Raw genomic sequence first — 12,996 nt, forward strand, 5'->3', positions numbered from 1 at the left:
CAGTTTTGGTCTCCAAATATGAAGAAGGACATTCTTGCTATTGAGAGAATGCAGCGTAGGTTCACAAGGTTAATTCCCGGAATGGCGGGACTGTCATATGTTGAAAGATTGGAGCGACTGGGCTTGTATACACTGGAATTTAGAAGGATGAGAGGTGATCTGATTGAAACATATAAGATTATTAAGGGATTGAACACGCTGGAGGCAGGAAGCATGTTCCCGCTGATGGGTGAGTCCAGAACTAGAGGTCACAGTTTAAGAATAAGGGGTAGGCCATTTAGAACAGAGATGCGGAAAAACTTTTTCACCCAGAGAGTGGTGTATATGTGGAATGCTCTGCCCCAGAAGGCAGTGGAGGCCAAGTCTCTGGATGCTTTCAAGAGAGAGTTAGATAGAGCTCTTATAGGTAGCGGGGTCAAGGGATATGGGGAGAGGGCAGGAACGGGGTACTGATTGTGTATGATCAGCCATGATCACAGTGAATGGCAGTGCTGGCTAGGAGGGCTGAATGGCCTACTCCTGCCCCTACTGTCTATTGTCTATAGTTAGATCAAAACAAAATCCAGATGTAGGCAGGTCAATGGTAGATGAATTTTAATGTAAATAGATGTAAAATATTACATATAGGAAGTAGAACTATTAGATATAAATATACAATGGGGTGTCTTGAGTTAGATGTATGAGAAGGATTTGGGCATCCTGGAAGACTGATCACTATCAACATGTGGACAATGCATAGCAGCAGTTAGGAAGGTTAATAGAATGTTGGGCTACATAATGTGCTCGGTGGAATTCGTCTAGAGGCGTTTTCCTTACGCTGTATAATGTGCTTCTGAGGCCTTACCTTGAGCACCGGGTATAATTTTGGTCTCCATGTTCTGTGAAGGATGTGAAGGCAATGGAGAAAGTTCAGAGAAGGACCTCAAGACTCATTCTAGGTCTGCAAGGTATGAGCTATTAAGAAAGATTGAAAGAATTAAATCTTTTTAGCCATAGAATGAGAGGAGACATGATAGAAGTGTTCAAAATCATTAAGCATATATATATATATATATATGTAACGGGGGGTTTCTTTTTCTTTGTTACTGTGTATGTAATCAAAATGGCGTCTTTGTTTTGTTAATAGTAGGAATGCTAGCGTCTTTGTTATGATAAGTGCTGGAAGCTTGTTTGGGACTGTAAACTGATTGTTGGGGGGGATTTTGGGGAGTCGGCGCGATGGAGTGAGAGAGAGAGGACGAGATGCTGGAAGCTGGGCGACGGTCCCCGGCCCAAGGTTTTCAGTGATGAGAGGAGATGGAGACAGAGGAGTGTGGAGCGTCTGGTCGACCACCGTGGGGGTCCCAGGAGGCGGGTCGAGGAAGTCGGAGGGGATCGAATGCCAAAATACTTCAGTAATTGAGCTCCAACGGTTGGGCATGAAGTGGTTTGGACTTTGATAAGTTTGGCGCCTTTTCTTTTTTTCTCTTATTCATATATACTGTATCGTTAGTAATCGCTTAGTTATAGTAATCTTTATAAATTGTACTCATTTAATCGCATAAGGTGTACTGTCTGTTTTTTGGGTGAGGCGGTGACATCACACAGCATCCACACCAGCTGATTACCCAGTTTGGCGGGGCCGAAGGCCGCTCCCCCTAGACTAGAACGAGTTTGAGCGATGCCTGAGGCGACCCAGGGGTTACATTGTGGGGGCTCGTCCGGGATCAAGTTTGAAATGAAGACTGAGAGACCGGAGAGAGTGATCTGGAACTATTTGAAAGACGTACAAGTTGGAGAGAACGAAGAAAGTTGTTTGACTGAGGGCCACAGCAAACTGAGAGCCTGGAGAAGGGAGTTTGCGGAGGTGAAGAAATTGCGGACAAATCTTGGAAGGGGGAAGCGGTATCTTGAAGGGAACCTGCAGATGAACATCGACAGTTCAAATGAAGTGCAAAACCTGAAGGTTGATCTGGAAGAAGTCATGAGGAGAAAAAAGCTGGAGAGAAGTGCAGTGAATACTGAACTGGAGGGTGACCAATCTTTAACTGCTGCTTTTCAGGTCGGGGTGGAAGAAGCTGTTGGAGTAACTGCATTCCAGATTGAGATGGCCGGGATGCAGGAGTCAGAACTGCTGAGCCAGGGGCCAGAGAAGATGATATTCTGCCATGTGCAGAAGTTCGCTGATGACACGGCCATAGTGGGGTGTGTCAGGAATGGACAGGAGGAGGAGTATAGGAAACTGATACAGGACTTTGTGATATGGTGCAACTCAAACTACCTGTGTCTCAATGTCACCAAGACCAAGGAGATGGTGGTGGACTTTAGGAGATCTAGGCCTCATATGGAGCCAGTGATCATTAATGGAGAATGTGTGGAGCAGGTTAAGACCTACAAGTATCTGGGAGTACAGTTGGACGAGAAGCTAGACTGGACTGCCAACACAGATGCCTTGTGCAGGAAGGCACAGAGTCGACTGTACTTCCTTAGAAGGTTGGCGTCATTCAATGTCTGCAGTGAGATGCTGAAGATGTTCTATAGGTCAGTTGTTGAGAGCGCCCTCTTCTTTGTGGTGGCGTGTTGGGGAGGAAGCATTAAGAAGAAGGACGCCTCACGTCTTAATAAGCTGATAAGGAAGGCGGGCTCTGTCGTGGGCAAAGTACTGGAGAGTTTAACATCGGTAGCTGAGCAAAGGGCGCTGAGTAGGCTACGGTCAATTATGGAAAACCCTGAACATCCTCTACATAGCACCATCCAGAGACAGAGAAGCAGTTTCAGCGACAGGTTACTGTCGATGCAATGCTCCTCAGACAGGATGAAGAGGTCAATACTCCCCAATGCCATTAGGCTTTACAATTCAACTGCCAGGACTTAAGAACTTTTTTAAAGCTATTATTAATGCTTTTTGAGTTAGTGATTTAGATGCATATCATATTATTACTGAGTTAAGTATTGTATGTAATGAGTTTTTGCTACAACAAGTGTATGGGACATTGGAAAAAATGTTGAATTTCCCCATGGGGATGAATAAAGTATCTATCTATCTATCTATCTATCTATCTAATCTCAATTGCAGGAGGCTGAAGAGACTGCAGGAGCAGTCCAGGCCACGTGTTTCCGTTTGGAGAAGATCAAACAGCAGCTACCGATCAAAGAAATGAGGAAGAATGCGGATTCAAAGGCTGATGTGCTGGATGTGTGGTACATGCTACCTTTTGCTGACTTTCCCTCGATTGAGGAAGAGACCTTTGGCCCTTCTTCCACTGAGTCAGGTGTAGTGGGGAGGGTTAGCTGTGTGCAGTGTGGGGCATGAGTGAGAGGTTGACAGAGGAGTTGGTAGTGGACCCAAGGTATCCCCAGCTGTGTCCTAGCCTAAGGGTTTAGTTGAGGGGGGTACGGAGGTCTCAGAAGGGTTAGGGAACGCCCAGATAGTTGGCCTATATAGCGCCTAAGGAACAGGGCGTGAGGTTTACTGTGTGGGGAGGAGATGTCACTGCTTGTGCTTGGGTTACGGTGTGTTGGCAGGAAAGGTGACGAGTTATCTAATAGTCATGAGGACGTGACTTTTATTTGGTGGGGGGCGAGTGTAACGGGGGGTTTCGTTTTCTTTGTTACTGTGTATGTAATCAAAATGGCGTCTTTGTTTTGTTAAAAGTAGGATTGCTGGCGCCTGTGTTAATAGTAGGAATGCTAGCGTCTTTGTTATGATAAGTGCTGGAAGCTTGTTTGGGACTGTAAACTGACTGTTGGCGGGGATTTTGGGGAGTCGGCGTGATGGAGTGAGAGAGAGAGGACGGGATGCTGGAAGCTGGGCGACGGTCCCCGGCCCAAGGTTTTCGGTGATGAGAGGAGACGGAGACAGAGGAGTGTGGAGCGTCTGGTCGACCACCGTGGGGGTCCCAGGAGGCGGGTCGAGGAAGTCGGAGGGGATCGAATGCCAAAATACTTCAGTAATTGAGCTCCAACGGTTGGGCATGAAGTGGTTTGGACTTTGATAAGTTTGGCGCCTTTTCTTTTTTTCTCTTATTCATATATACTGTATCGTTAGTAATCGCTTAGTTATAGTAATCTTTATAAATTGTACTCATTTAATCGCATAAGGTGTACTGTCTGTTTTTTGGGTGAGGCGGTGACATCACACAGCATCCACACCAGCTGATTACCCAGTTTGGCGGGGCCGAAGGCCACTCCCCCTAGACTAGAACGAGTTTGAGCGATGCCTGAGGCGACCCAGGGGTTATATATATATATATATATATAGTGCATTACTGCTGCTACTTCAAAATTAATCCATCAGTGAGTACGTGGGGCCATAAATGGAGACTGGTTAAAGCAAGATTTTAGACTAAAATCAGGAAGTATTTCTTTAGACAGTGAGTTGTGGACACATGGAACAAACTACCTAGTTTGTAGTTGAGAGCAGTACCTTAGAGACTTTCAAATCTAAACACACTGTAAATAGGAATTTAGCTAGCTTTGTTGGGCCAAATAGCCTGTTCTTTTCAAAAACATTTGAATGTTCTAACAACGCAAATTTGTCCAACCTATCTTTACAGCACAGGCCCTTTAATCCAGGGAGTTAATTGGGAACAGCTTTTTTGTGGGGGGTGGGGGGGGAGTTGGCAAGCCCACTTCAGATCTGCAGATGCTGGAAATCAAAGTATTACACAGAAAACAACCTGACTTAGCCCACAGATGTAAAGACAGGATACCAACGAGACAAACCAGCCACCACACGCAAACCCAGGGCCACTTATATTCCAGCCCCAATATGAGAATCAGGTGTCTGTGGTTAAGCCCAAATGAAAGAACGGACAGCCAGAAGACCCGGAGTCCGGTGTCCACGAGGAACGCAACGGGCCAGGCAGGATCTATAGAAAAGACTAAACAGTCGGTGTTTCGGGCCAAAACCCTTCATCAGGACTGGAAAGGGAGAGACGAGTAAAAAGGTGGGGGAGAAGATGAAGAAGTACAAGGTAGCAGGTGAAACTGGGAGGGGGAGGGTGAAGTAAAGAGCTGGGAAGACAACTGGTGAAAGAGATACAGGGCTGGAGTAGCAGCAATCTGATAAGACAGAAGCCATAGAAGAAAGGGAAGGGGGAGGAGCACCAGAGGGAGGCGATGGGCAGGTTAAGAGATATCGGGGGGGGGGGGCTACTGAAATAGGAATGGGGAATGGTGAAGTGGGGGGAATTACTGTAAGTTTGAGAAATCCACGTTCAAGCCATCAGGTTGAAGGCTACCCAGACGGAATACAACCTGAGTGTGTCCTCGTTGCAGCAGTAGAGGCCGTGGAGTGGCATGTGGGAATGGGAAGCAGTATTGAAATGGGTGGCCACCAGAAGATCCTGCTTTTTCTAGTGGATGGAATGTAGCTGTTCAATGCTGCAGTCTCCCAAACTATGTCGGGTCTCACCGATATACAGGAGACCACAACCGCAGCACCAGGTACAGTAGATGACTTCACATGAAGGACTGTTTGGGCCCTGAGTGATAGTGAGGGAGGAGGTGTAGGGACAGGTACAGCACTTCTTCCGCTTGCAAGGATAAGTACCAGGACGGAGATCAGTGCGATCCGTTGGAGATGGCGGAAGTTACGGAGAAACAGGGGGGCCTCTTTTTCTCTTATAGGGAGAGAGAGAGCCTGTAGTATGTCGAATTACTGGGTGAATGAGTAGTTTTTGAGGTACTGCAAATCTGACTTTATTGATGATTGCTGCATGCTTGTGTCATGGTCCGGTCCGTAAAGTCCGCGTTCCAGTTCACAGTCCGGTCCGTGGACACCAGACTCCGGGTCTTCTGGCTGTCTGTTCTTTCAGTTGGGCTTAACCACAGGCACCTGATTCTCATATTGGGGCTGGAATATAAGTGGTTTGCATATGGTGGCTGGTTTGTCTCATTGGTATCCTGTCCTTGCCTCCATAGGGTAAGTCAGGCCATCTTTGCTGATACCCTGAGGCTGGACTGTTCCCTTCCTTCCCTCTAAAGCCCTGTCGACTACCCATGCCTGAAGCCCTGCTGGTAACCTTGCCTGTATCGCCATCAAGTTCAGCTGCTGGAGTGAGACCGGAGCCTTGCCATGTCAATAGAAGGAACTATCTATTATTGAGCTTGGAACTGTCTCTTTGTGTCCCTGTGTTTAGTGTCCGTGTATGAGTCCTGGCCCTTTGTCCTGTTCCCAAGGAGGGGTCCTGGCTCTGTGTTCAGTGTTTCTGTGCTCCAGTCCGAGGCTCCGAGGAGGTTCCCAGCCCGTGTCCGAGGCTCCGAGGAGGTTCCCAGCCCGTGTCTGAGTCCAAGTCGTAGCCTAGGCCCTGAGTTTTGGTTTCATCCAGGGCTAGTGTCTGTGTCCAGCTCTGCCTCTCCCGCTTCTGCTTTGTTCTCCCTCGACCTAGGCTCCGCGTTCCTGCTCTGCCTCGACCTAGGCTCCGCGTTCCTGCTCTGCCTCGACCTAGGCTCCGCGTTCCTGCTCTGCCTCGACCTAGGCTCCGCGTTCCTGCTCTGCCTCGACCTAGGCTCCGCGTTCCTGCTCTGCCTCGACCTAGGCTCCGCGTTCCTGCTCTGCCTCGACCTAGGCTCCGCGTTCCTGCTCTGCCTCGACCTAGGCTCCGCCTGAGCTTTATGTCCTCATCCAGCCCTGGAGTCCCGCATTCTGCGCCATGTCCAGTCCTCACCTGGATCCGGAGTCCGAGCCCTAGTCAAGACCCAGGTTCTGGGTCCCTGTCCAGTTTCTGACTCGGAGTCCTTGTCCAGGTTCCTAGCTCCTAGTTCCTTGTCCAGGTCCCACTTTCCTACTCTAGTCCTAGCCCATGTCCTGTCTCCTAGTCTTGTCCAGCATTGTTTCTTCCCCACTTCCCTTGCATTCTTGATACACCTAGTCCTCTCCCTAGTACTTCATTGTCTGTGTCTTGCATTTGGGTCTGTTCCCAACACCCACCCTATGACAACTTGAGTACTCGGTGGAGTGTGCTGATGCTTTTTTTGCTGGTGGGGGAGGGGAAATCCTTGCTCTGCGTGGGAGGGGGGAGCTGGAGGGGTGGTTTGGGGTTCTAACATTTAACTGTTGTTCATTCTTTGGGACATTCCCCAGTTTTCGTGGATGTTTGTGAAGGAAAAGGATTTCAGGATGTACATTGTATACATTTTTCTGACAATAAATGTACCTATTGAAAACCCAATGACTCTATTAAATGTCACACACATTTTCTTAATATTTCACCAATACTTTTCTGCAAATGCTTCAATACATCTGTTTCAGGAGATAATTTCGGGCTGTGAACTCACTTTCAAGAACTTTAGTTCTGAATATTGTTTGTTGTTATAGTTTGCAAGATTTGTTCTTTTTTACACGTTGGGTGTTTGACTGTCCCTTTAAATAAATTCTGTTGGGTTTCTTTGTAAGTGCTTCTAAGGAGATGAATTTCAAGGCTTTAAATAGGACTCATACTTTAATAATAGATATACTTAGAAGGTGTTTTTTCCTGATTTCCATGTCCTTTTGGAGAATGACAGTTATTTTTCGCGCTTCTTTTGCTGCGGTCTGATCATTGGAGAATCGGACATCTCTCTGATTGGGTTATTCCACATCACCAATCGGAGAAAGCATTGCACCACCAATCGTAAGTGTCTTTCAGCAATTCTCCAAAAGCTATAAAACTGTGAATGCAGAACCATTTCCTCATTCTCTGTAAAGGAATTTGCTAAAATGAGTGGACGAGGAAAAACAGGAAAGGCCAAGAGCAAGCCCAAGTCTCGCTCGTCCCGGGCCGGACTGCAGTTCCCGGTGGGCCGTGTTCACAGGCTCCTGAGAAAGGGTAACTATGCTGAACGGGTGGGTGCCGGAGCCCCGGTCTATCTGGCTGCTGTGCTCGAGTATCTGACGGCTGAAATCCTCGAGTTGGCCGGTAACGCGGCCCGGGACAACAAGAAGACCCGCATCATCCCCAGACACCTGCAGCTGGCCGTCCGCAACGACGAGGAGCTCAACAAGCTGCTGGGAGGGGTGACCATCGCTCAGGGCGGGGTACTGCCCAATATCCAGGCCGTGTTGTTGCCCAAGAAAAGCGGCGCGCCCGCCAACCCCAAGGGCAAGTAAAGAGATAAAGCGACAATTTAGAAACCCAAAGGCTCTTTTCAGAGCCACTCAGATTGTCTGTGGAAGGGCTGAGCACTGGCTGGGGTGGGTCCGGGGGATTTCCGTTCTGTGTGTCACAGACACGTTCTAATTCGCTTTTTCTCCCCTGAAGAAAATAACAAACTGCATTTATCTCTTCGGAGCATTCTCCTTCAACCCGGACTCCCTCCTATTCCCGAATTGTCTCCTTTTATCGAAAATGTGTATTTCTCCCCCAACCATCTCCACTTCCGGGTTGAATCTAGAGTGGAGCGTGATTGGTGGTAAATGACGCAATCTCATTAGTGAGTGAAAAAGCCCAATCAGATGGCGGCTCAGTCACCAATGAACAGGTGGCAACAGGAACAGTGCCAAAACCAACCGCCAGACCACCGACATCGCGTAATGTGTGCGCCAATAGCAAAATAATTTTATAGAACAGGCCAAAATAAATAATTAAGTGTGTGAATGAGACGTTACACGATCCTGATCTATTTATACTGTAGACTGTGCATTAAATTTAATATTCAAAGTTTATTTATCAAATACGTACACGACCTTGAAATTCATCTTCTTGCAGGCACCCACAAAGTAAACAACATAATCCTTGAAAATCCGCACACAAAAAGATCAATGTGCAAAAGAGAGCAAATCGTGGAAATAATTTAAAAAAAAAACACAGGATAGACAGAAATAATACATAGAACATGACCCGCAGAGTCCCCGAAAGATAGTTGTGCGATATGGTACAGTTCGTATTGAATTGCCGATCGGAACAAGCGCTGATCCATAGAAAACGTGACAGTTTTTAAAAATTTAAAATGCATCAGGTTATGGATGGCTCGGCAACTGTGGTTAAGACTGCGATGTGAAGTTGTTTTGTGAAAGGACCGTGAATCTAGATTCTGATTAGGATTCAGGATAGTTACATCACCTAACGGCAGGGAATTAACCACCATCATCGCAATTAAACTGGATAGACAACAGCAAAAATCTACCTCGCAAGAATAAGCCCTTTGTGTAAAGTTGTGTGTGCATGTGTGAAGATCAAACCAGGCTGATATAGGAAAGTTTAAGTCTCGGTATCCGTACAACGGGCAGGGAGAGAGACCCCAGCATGGAACCGGACTGGTGGACCATCAGCGGACGCCAACATAAATTAAAATTGCTTCGAAACTGAAAATCTCCAAGGAATTGGTTGTTATATTTCACTGTTGAAGTATTGGAGCAACTCTTTCTGCGAGATGTTGAGTGGCTGTTAAAAGAGCCTTTGTGTTCAGTCAATAAAAACACAAAATGCTGGCAGAACTCAGCAGGCCAGACAACATCTATGGGAGGAGGTAGTGACAACGTTTCGGGCCGAAACCCTCATCAGGAGCCTCGCCCGCAATGCGCTCGAAAATATCGCAAACGGTAGATTTCATGATGCTCACCGCCTGGAGGAAATGCTTGTGTTGGAGTGAACCTGCTTCATCACTTTGTAGATATAGACACCATTAGTCTCCGTCGTTTTCTTGCGCTTCTTGTTGCTCCTGTCTTGCGCTTTGGAGACTGCTTTCTTACCCCCTTCTTGGGAGCTTTGGCCTGTACAGGCACTTCCTCCGTCGGTTTCAGTCCCAGAAATATTTGGAACCCGCTCGGAAATTGCATTAAATAGGCAGTGTTCCAATCCTATGCAAATGAAGGATTCAAGAAAGATAGGTTGTTTTGCTGGTTGCTTAATAAAGTATCAAAAATATTCTTCGACTTTGAAACCTTTAGATTGAATGGAAGGCGCTTCATACAGGATTAACCACCCCGCGCTTAGTCCTTCAGCGGTGTGGGTTTGTTCCAGCAGCTACAACATTCTTGGACGAGAGATACTGCAGATGAACATAAGGAGGAGTATACAATCATGAGGTTATCGACAGGGTAAATGGTCAGAGTTTTTCTCCAGGAAAGAGGTGTCTAAACTAATGTGCAGAGCCTTTAGGTGGAGGGCTAACTTTTACTAGAAGAAGGTGGCAGGTAGGTGGAATGAGCTGCCGGAGGAAGTGGTACAGGTGAGTACAATGAAAATGTTTAAAAGACAATTTGACAGGTTTGATGGATAGGTTCAGAATGACATGGGTCAAATGTGAGGAAGTGAGACTGCTTCAGACAGGCATCAATGCGATGGGCCAAAGGGCCTGTATCCATGCTGAGTATCTCTGTGACTCCAGCCAGAGAGATACAGGTTTAAGGAGAGGAGTGTGTGATTTACAGGAGCCCTGAGGAAGAATTTCCTCCTTCACCCAGGGGGAAGTTCCAATCTGGAAAATCTGCCTGATGGGCTGGTGCAGGCAGGTATATGAGGACCATCTGGTAGCAGTAATAGGGGACTTTATAGTGAGGAGATCAGACAAGCAATTCTATGGATGTAGGAAAGAAACACAGATGGGAGTTAGCCTCCCAGGGTGTGGGATGTTTCTGATTGCGTCCATGATATCTTGAAGTGGGATGGTGAACATCCAGAGGTCATGGTACATATTGGTACCAACGACATAGGTTAAAAAAGGAAGGAGGTCCTGAAAACAGAATTCAGGGAGTCAGGAAGAAAGTTGAAAAGCAGGACCACGAGGGTATGAGTCTCGGGATTACAGCCTCTGCCACGCGACAGTGAGTATAGGAAAAGAGTGAGTTGGAGGATAAATGTGTGGCTGAGGGATTGGAGCAGGGGGCAGGGATTCAGATTTCTGGATCATTGGGACCTCTTTAGGGGCAGGTGTGACCTGTACAAAAAGGATGGGTTGCACTTGAATCTGAGGGAGACCAATATCCTGGCAGGAAGGTTTGCTAAGGCTATTGGGGGAGAGTTTAAACTAGAATTGCTTGGGGGATGGGAACCGAACTGAAGAGATGGAGGAAGCAGTGGTTGACTTTTTAATGCAAGAAGCATCATGAACAAAGCAGATGAGCTTAGAGCATAGATCAGTACTTGGAACTATGATGCTGTGGCCATTACAGAGACTTGGATGGCACAGGGGCTGTAATGGCCTCTTAGAATGCCAGGCTTTAGATGTTTCAGAGAGGACAGAGAGGGAGGAAAAAGAGGTGGCATGTGTCACTGCTGATAGATAGTGTCACAGCTGCAGAAAAGAAGGAACTCATGGAGGGATTGTCTCCTGAGTCTCTGTGGGTGAAAGTTAGGAACAGGAAGGGGTCAATAACTCTACTGGGTGTTTTTATACAGGGACATCGAGGAGCAGATAGGGAGACAGATTCTGGAAAAGTGTAATAAAAACAGGGTTGTCATGGTAGGAGATTTTAATTTCCCAAATATTGATTGGTGTCTCCCTCAAGCAAGGGGTTTAGATGGGGTGGAGTTTGTTAGGTGTGTTCAAGAAGGTTTCCTGACAAAATATGTAGATAAGCTTACAAGAGGAGAGGCTATACTTGATCTGGTATTGTGAAGTGAACCTGGTCAGGTGTCAGATCTCCCAGTTGGAGAGCATTTTGGAGATAGTGATCACAATTCTATCTCATTTACAATAACATTGGAGAGGGATAGGGACAGACAAGTTAGGAAAGTGTTTAATTGGAGTAAGGGGAAATATGAAGCTATCAGGCAGGAACTTGGAAGCATAAATTGGGAACAGATGTTCTCAGAGAAATGTACAGCAGAAATGTGGCAAATGTTCCGGGGATATTTGCATGGCGTTCTTCACAGGTACATTCCAATGAGACAGGGAAAGGATGGCAGGGTACAGGAACTGTGGTGTATAAAGGCAGTTGAAAATCTAGTCAAGAAGTAAAGAAAAGCTTATGAAAGCTTTAAAGAAACTAGGTAATGTTAGAGATCTAGAAAATTATAAGGCTAGCAGGAAGGAGCTTAAGATACAGTTTGGGTGGTCTCCAGCCCCTTGGCATGAACATTGAATTCTCCAACTTCTGGTAATTCCCTCCCTCTCCCTTCCCCCATCCCAGTTTCACTCTGCCTCCTCCTCCAGCTGCCTATCACCTCTCTCATGATTCTGCCTTCTACTACACACAGTGCTTTCCCCTTACATTCCTTCTTCACCTTTCCTGCCTATCCCCTCCCTGCTTCCCCTCCCCCACCCCTTGATCTTTCCTCTTACTGGTTTTTCACCTGGCACCTACCAGCCTTCTCCTTCCCACCCTCCCCCCACCTTCTTTAGAGGGCCCCTGCCCCCTCCCTCTTCAGTCCTGATGAAGGGTCTTGGCCTGAAACGTTGACTGCTTATTTCCACGGATGCTGCCTGACCTGCTGAGTTCCTCCAGCTTGTTGTACGTGTAGATTAAGAATGAAATTAGGAGAGCCAGAAGGAGTCATGAGAAGGCCTTGGTGAGAAGGATTAAGGAAAACCCCAAAGCATTCCACAAGTATGTGAAGAGCAAGAGGATAAGATGTGAGCGAATAGGACCAATCAAGTGTGACAGAGGAAAAGTGTGTATGGAATCAGAGGAGATAGCAGAGGTACTTAATGAGTACTTTGCTTCAGTATTCACTATGGAAAAGGACCTTGGTGATTGTAGAGATGACTTACAATGGACTGAAAAGCTTGAGAATATGGACATTAACAAAGAGGATGTGCTGAAGCTTTTGGAAAGCATCAAATTGGATAAATCACTGGGACCATAAGAGATATAACCCAGGCTATTGTGGGAAGCGAGGGAGGAGATTGCTGAGCCTCTGGCAGTGATCTTTGCATCATCAATGGAGATAGGTGAGAATCCAGAGGATTGGAGGTTTGTGGATGTTGTTCCCTTATTCAAGAAAGGGAGTAGAGATAGCCCAGTAAATTATAGACCAGTGAGTATTACTTCAGTGGTTGATAATTTGATGGAGAAGATCCTGAGAGGCAGGATTTATGAACATATGGAGAGGCATAACATGATTAGGATTAGTCAGCATGGCTTTGTCAAAG

The 12,996-nt window shown here is 46.7% G+C and overlaps 1 protein-coding gene across 1 annotated transcript; it reads left to right on the top strand.

The window, feature by feature from the left end:
- Window positions 1-7,662: 7,662 nt before the first annotated feature.
- On the top strand, window positions 7,663-8,144 carry LOC140730827 (histone H2A-like). The gene has a single exon (XM_073051772.1). It carries the CDS (start codon window positions 7,682-7,684, stop codon window positions 8,069-8,071), a length of 390 nt encoding a protein of 129 aa, XP_072907873.1. The 5' UTR covers window positions 7,663-7,681; the 3' UTR covers window positions 8,072-8,144.
- The last annotated feature ends 4,852 nt before the right edge of the window (window positions 8,145-12,996 follow it).

Source organism: Hemitrygon akajei, chromosome 7 (genome assembly GCF_048418815.1).
Source record: "Hemitrygon akajei chromosome 7, sHemAka1.3, whole genome shotgun sequence".
Taxonomy (NCBI): Eukaryota; Metazoa; Chordata; class Chondrichthyes; order Myliobatiformes; family Dasyatidae; genus Hemitrygon; species Hemitrygon akajei.

Excerpts from the sequence above, each read along its gene's own strand:
- LOC140730827 (XM_073051772.1), top strand. The coding sequence starts at position 7,682 with ATGAGTGGACGAGGAAAAACAGGAAAGGCCAAGAGCAAGCCCAAGTCT.